This window comes from Leuresthes tenuis, unplaced genomic scaffold (genome assembly GCF_036924035.1).
Source record: "Leuresthes tenuis unplaced genomic scaffold, fLeuTen1.0.hap1 SCAF_17, whole genome shotgun sequence".
Lineage (NCBI taxonomy): Eukaryota > Metazoa > Chordata > Actinopteri > Atheriniformes > Atherinopsidae > Leuresthes > Leuresthes tenuis.
This window is the reverse complement of record NW_027325371.1, coordinates 14,388,554-14,395,246: the sequence shown is the minus strand read 5'-3', so window position 1 is coordinate 14,395,246 and position 6,693 is coordinate 14,388,554. Positions and strand designations below refer to the sequence as shown.

The 6,693-nt window shown below is 43.2% G+C and overlaps 1 protein-coding gene across 1 annotated transcript; it reads left to right on the top strand.

Annotated features, from left to right (window-relative positions):
- Positions 1-2,894: 2,894 nt before the first annotated feature.
- zbedx (zinc finger BED-type containing X) lies at positions 2,895-5,659 on the top strand. The gene is made up of 2 exons (XM_072368483.1): positions 2,895-3,223; positions 3,582-5,659. The coding sequence occupies exons 1-2, from the start codon at positions 3,032-3,034 to the stop codon at positions 5,292-5,294; spliced, it is 1,905 nt and encodes a 634-aa protein (XP_072224584.1). The 5' UTR covers positions 2,895-3,031; the 3' UTR covers positions 5,295-5,659.
- Positions 5,660-6,693: the final 1,034 nt, after the last annotated feature.

Sequence of the window (6,693 nt, the reverse complement as noted above, 5' to 3'; positions counted from 1 at the left end):
ACCAAAGTAACAGGGGTCTGTTATTCAGATGTTAGCTGAACTCAGCGGTCTCTACCTTCATCAGACAGATATGAGATGTCAGACAAGTTTTCATATTTGTTTTTTAAACTACTTTTAATTATTATCCCAATATATATATTTAATATACAATATTGATTGAACATCACTAGGGTAGAGATCTTAACCTGTAAAACACTTTTTCTTCTGAATGGATCACCTCAAGACGTACATTCATGTAAAAACTAAGCACGCCTAATGGCTACTTGAACCACCAAACTGTGTGGCTTCTTTAAAACAGAGCCCATACTCATAAAAGTGATGTAGATGAACACAGTCACAAAGAAAATTAGCTTATACAATAATTTATTCAATGAGAATGTCAACAGATTTAGTTGTTTTGGGGTTTTTTTTGGAATGAAGCACATTCTTTCCCTTAAAAAGTGTTTCACTACATGTTTCAAATCCTCCTGCAACAATACAATTGGTTTCAAAAGTCTTGGCTTTGACTTGGCCGTTTCATAGCTTCGCTTCTATTTGAGCCCCTCCTTGATGGAAACCACCGAGTGCTGAGGATTATGGATCTTCTGAAAGAGCCACTTAAAGTTCTACTTCAGTTTTCTGGAAGATGGCCTCACATGCTTTTTCCTGTCTTCTTTTTTTTTTTCTTTAAAAAAAAAAAGCATAACTTAAAGTTGAATCAATATCAGCAAGCCTGAGGACGTAAAACAAGCCCAAACCACATTATTTCTATCCTTCTTCTAAAAAATGTCTCCGTGTCCAACATGTCTACTGTTATTGTGGCCGAACAACTCTATCTTTGAGTTATCTGTCCAGAATGCATTATTCCAAAAGGCCTGTTTTTTTGCCTTTATTTTTACTGGCAAACAACATGCTTGATTTATTGTTACTTTTGGATAACACAGGCATTCAGCACGTTACCCTTAAATGTCACATGTGTGCAGTCTGTTTCTGGATGTAGATTCTTCTCTTTTGCACAAACAGCTGCAACATTTACCTGCAGCCCGTGTGGGGACATTCTTATTTGCATAAAACAGCCAAAGTGGGGCTGGTTTTTCTGGAGTAACCAGTTGTTTTAAAGCCTTTGTTTGACTTACAAGCTTCCACAACTTTTTTCACTCAAAACTCCAGAGAGCTCTTTAAATCTTGGCATGAGGACGAGACACTCTGTCAGAAGTATATAAATAAGACAGCTTTTGCTCGTCAGTCCCAAAGGTGATTATGATGATTGGCATCTAACCTGGACTCTAAGCGCTGATTTTAACTCACTAATTTGAGTTTAATGCGTTTGTGTGAATCACTTTCGTGGTTTGTTCAAAACAGGATCGAGGCGTTACATGTTAAGAAAAACGTTAACAATGTCCAGGGGATGTACATCATATTTTTCACATTACTGAGTTGGCAGTTTATTGGTGCAATTAGCTAAAACTGTTGTACTGGGATTCGCTCATAAAACAGCCCTACAATAAACCCTTCCATGATGTAGATCATGATGTAGCTGCCACAGAAAAGCGCTGGTTTAACTGAATGGCCATGTTGAAGGATGTGAATAACTGTGTTCTTGAGCTGCGTTCCACAACAAGGTGTTTCAGACGTTCAGCCAAGACTTGTTGATATAACTGGAAGGGCAGAAATAATAGTTGACAGATAACTTAAGAAAATAAATACATGAACTCAAACACCAGACCGCCACTGCAAGACAGCAGCAACAACAATGAGACATTACAACCAACACAAAGGGGGAATTCATATTAGGACCCCCGTATATGACCGCATCGGTTTTAGTGGGATGCACATTATAAACAGTGTATACCTTGAGATGCATAAAACAGCTCTTCTCAGAGTAATGGTTTTGGTCTATATTGCTTTTTTCCCCCAAAGAAAATTTGATCCACAACATCTGACCAAAAAAATGTATTCATATGGAAATTCTACATAAGAAGAAAAAAGGAAAAAGTAAGTATACTCTTGGTGTATGTGCCTTAAGTTTACACATTACCCTTGCATAGAGTTGCATACTGGACCAATACATAACAATAAAAAGATCACGTGGAAACATGTCACACTAAAAGCCAGAAGTTGCTCTAACACTGAAAACTCTGCAAAGACTGTATTAATAGGCAAAACACATTTTTGAGGGGAAGGGGATCTCAGGCTGATGTATATCTTTACTCTAATAATAAGCCTACCATATGTCAGTTTAAATATAATGTACATATTGCTGACAAGACACATATAAACAAATACGGGTAACCCTATATTTGATTTTGCTATCAACATTTTTTTTCTTCCCTCTCTATTCCTGTCAACCGTGCCAAGTTGCAAAATTATTTTTAGATTGTATTCATGTCTTCTAATCTATGTATCGCTCCAGTTAGATGGCATTAATTCACTGTAGAAAAATAAAAGTCTCTCCTGATTGTTAGGTGAAATTATTCCATTTGATGAGGGAACAGGTCTGTGGAGCCAAACACTTCTATCGCTGTTTCCCGATTCATTCATTTTTATACTTTGAATGCTTATTTTCTGCAACTGCTGCTCTCGGTCACTTTGTTTTCTCTCCATCCAGCTCTCGCTTTGAACAATCGTTCAGTTAAAAGGTTGTGACCTTTTTCACTTTTTCATGCCTGGTGGTGGCGCCAACTCGCTGCAACACAGGAGGAAAGGGGAATTCTCGTAAAATCCAAAGTCCAAAGTAAAATTTACAAGACATGGATTATGACGTAACGTTTGTGGCGCCTCTGATCATACGACGCATGCGTACTATGTCACTTCACCCGGTCCACCTGCGACTGACCGACTGCTGATGCGCATGTGTGGAAGTTAGGCCGTGATGTCAATGTCTACTCCTTTTTCATTTGCTGGGCAATATCTAAACAAAGGCCTGCCCCTTTTTTTCATGAGGATTTCTCTACTGCCATCGTTACTTTACGTGTAATCACGATTACTAAATCGGATTACGATACTTTTATTATATTTTAACACGTCGGCATTTGTAGAGGCAGCGTCCGAAATGGATGTGGATCCCCATGAAACCAGCGGCGAGACCAAATCAGCCATTAATACTTGGCGTTACCGCCACCATTTCACGTACAAGGCAGATCAAGGAAAAAATATCATCGTCCAATGTAATCTGTGCTTGCCGAGGGTTAATCTGCTGTCCACATCGAAAACCTCCACATCCAACCTGAAGAAGCATTTAGACGTAAGTCGCACAAAGTAACATCAATGTTTCAGGCTCCCTTTCGCGGTGTGTTAATATTTAAATGAGTCAATGAATGAATAGCTATCCTCAAGATTATTAACGTTACATTGTGGCTGCATGCTACAGTCATGGCGCCTGCAGGTTCTTCATGTTTAACTTGTCTGGGAACATAAAGCCATCGCTTAGCCAGCATGGTGGTTTTTAAGAGTCGTTTTTTTTATTCTTTATTTTGGTGAAAGTTAGTTCACAAACGGATACAAAGTTTACGCATGCAAATGGCACGCGCGCGCGCGCGCACACACACACACACACACTCACACTCTGAATCCAGCATGACATCTGTCACTTTGTCTTATAGAGAACTCACTTGGGCTGTGAAGCCAGGCCTGATGCGAAGAGAGGAAGGAAGAAAGAGGAGTACAATGGGGAGGAAAGCAGACACTGCCAGCTCAAAAAGCTTAAAGCAGAGATCATTTCGAAATGCTTGACTCAATCAAAGATCGATGATCTCATCTTTACCTTCATTGTGGAGGACTGTCAGTCATTTTATGTGCTAGAGCAGCCTGGTTTCAAGAAGCTGATTGCAGGTTTGACGGAAGGGCTAAAGACCATGGACAGGGTGACCCTGTTCACTAAGGTGGACCTGAGGTTCTCCAGGATGCGGGAAGAGCTGATGGCCAAACTCAGCAAGATCCAGTATGTGTGCACCACGGCAGACATCTGGACGGCCAGCAACAGAAGCTTCTTCGGGATGACCTGCCACTGGATCGATACTGAGACATTAGAGAGGAAGTCTGCCGCTCTGGGCTTCGCGCGGCTGCTGGGCTCGATCACATATGAGAGCATCGCCGGGCGAATACATGACATCCACGTGGCATACAATATTGAAAGCAAAGTCCAGACCACAGTCACAGACAATGGTAGCCCCTTTATCAGTGTGTTCAGAGAGTTCTCAGTGGACAGCCAGGAAAGCGACGATGACATTGGGTTCTTCGAGAACATGATCACCATTCTTGAGGGGGAGCCGGTGCAGGACATGCTCCTCTTTCTGCCCTCTGTGCAGCGCTGTGCGTCGCAAACACTGGAGAAGATTGTTACGGAGGACTTCTGGCAGGCCATATCACAGGGGCCCATGTGCCAGCTGCATTACAGTTCAATGACGAAGGTGTTTTCCATATGGAGCAAATGCCACCATCTTGAGGTCGGAATGGACGCCGCAGAGGAGATAAGAAAGATGGCGCTTGTTGTGCCCGCTGTCATACGCTGGAATATGGAGTACTGTGCAGTGCAGAAGATCGTCTCTCTTAGCGAGCGGGAGCTGACGGAGCTCTGCGCCCGCCTGGAGGTGCCACGCCTGCAGCCGGAGGAGATGGCCTTCCTCAAAGAATACGTGGCCGTGTTCCACCCACTCGCCTTTGCGCTCGAACTTTTCCAGGCAGAGCAGAAATGTTACCTGGGTCTGGTCATCCCAACTGTCCTCAGTTTGAAGAACAAGTTAAATGAGCAGAAAGACGCCGCCAACTACTTCGGTGACGTCATCAACAGCATTGTAACGACCATCGACGTGCAGTTCCAGCACCTGTTCTCCAGCACAGATGCAAAGATCGCAACAGCAACAACGCCTCAGTTTCGCCTGTGGTGGATGGCGGCCTCCGAGAGGGAGGAGATGTGCTCCCTGCTGGCCACCGAGGCGTCACAGATGGATCCCTGCAGCGTAACCGAGGCCAACACCAGCCGCAACCTTTCCACCATTGAATCTGAAGACGACTTCTTCAGCTACGGGTCTGCGAAGGCCAACACACAGAGCCAGCCACGGGGGGTGATGGATGAGATCCGCAAGTATGTGGAGGGAACGGGGAAGAGCCTCGAGTGCTTGCAGGATTTCCCTCGGGTGAAGCACCTCTTCCTAAAATACAACACCACGCTGCCATCCACAGCCCCCGTCCAACGCCTCTTCAGTCAGAAAGGCAACCTGGTCACCTCGCAGAGAAACTTTCTGACTGACGACTACTTTGAACGCATTCAGCTCTTGAGATATAACAGCAATGTGTGCTCTTGGATAACAGAGTGATCACATTACTGTTGACTTTCTCTCAGCCTTTCAACAGATGCAGAATGAAACCATAATGTGCTAAAATCTTCAAAGGAAACCCCCCCCCCTGAGTAACAGTTCATACCGGGACTTTAGGCCCAGGTGTGTTTTCTATAATCCCTCCCCTTCTTGTGCGATTGGCAAATAATACATCTGTCACTCCAGAATGGCCTGAATGAAGATATCTGATTGACAATCATGGACCGACGAAAGCATCTTTCGATCTGTGCTGTTGTTGTTATATGAAAGAGCCACAAGGTTAAACTGAAGTGATTTTATCTTTCAGTCATGCTCTTTGTTTTTTTTCTACAGATGTTCAGTGAGAATGCATCTCCTGTCTGTGTTTTATATCTTATATATATATATATATATACATATATATATGTAAAGAAAAAAAGGAAAACTCCCTGTTTGTGTCTCAGCTTTTTTCCAATGAGAACCAGTTCCACGCCTCGCGTAAACCGATTAGCGATGAGACAGGATCTGCGGCCTTATTGGTACGCAGCCTCGGCTGCAACAACAGACACGAATCGCCGCTTCACAGGCACCTGCGTTTGTGCAGGAAAGATACGCAGCATGCAAACACGCATTTCCAGCGCTGCAGAGTCTCAGGCGTATTCGTTGCACGGGCCCAGATGTTCGCCAAGAGCTTTCGACTCGTCCGACAGCTGCTTGGAGACCAACAGGAGGCTGTCGGAGAATACAAACACACTTGTAACGCAGCCGCTGTCTGGGCCGAAGCTGTCATAAACAGGACACCTAAGGGGGGGAAATGCAAATCGAACCCAGGGAGCTTTCGCTTCTTTTCAACATTATTACAAGCAGGATGCAACCTTTGGTCGTGGTTCTCTGCAAACGTGCCTTCAGCATTCAGATGGGGAGAAAACTGCTTTAACGACCAGTGTGCGTGTGAAGGATTGTTGTAGAAAAGAAGAGTTGCAACATTACAATAAAATGATTTAGATGGTAAAAACATATATAGAGAGATATGTATATTACCGCAAAGCCTAGATGCCAAGATAAATTTTCTCTAAATTGTCATTGGGTCATATTGGCATTTGAGGGTTTTTATCTCACACTAAGAAATTAATTCAACTCTTCTCCACAAAAACAATGAGGTTTTCTTTAAATATTCTGGTCTACGATTGCCACAAAAATAAAAGGTAAGAAAAGAAAAAAAAAAAGGTTCTAGCGTGGTGACATTTTAACTTCTAATTAAGTGGCCGACATGCTGCTGCTGTATCAGTAATGAGACGGTTTTAGTCCAACAATACATCTAAAACTGATACAGCTCCAGTGAAGCAGGTCTTATCCCTAAAGACTTAAAAACCGTCTCAAACGCTCGTCAGAGACTAAAGTCCAGTGAAGTAGAGACTGT

Excerpts from the sequence above, each read along its gene's own strand:
- zbedx (XM_072368483.1), top strand. The coding sequence starts at position 3,032 with ATGGATGTGGATCCCCATGAAACCAGCGGCGAGACCAAATCAGCCATT. Across the intron at positions 3,224-3,581 it reads ACCTGAAGAAGCATTTAGAC|AGAACTCACTTGGGCTGTGA; the intron begins GTAAGTCGCACA and ends TTTGTCTTATAG.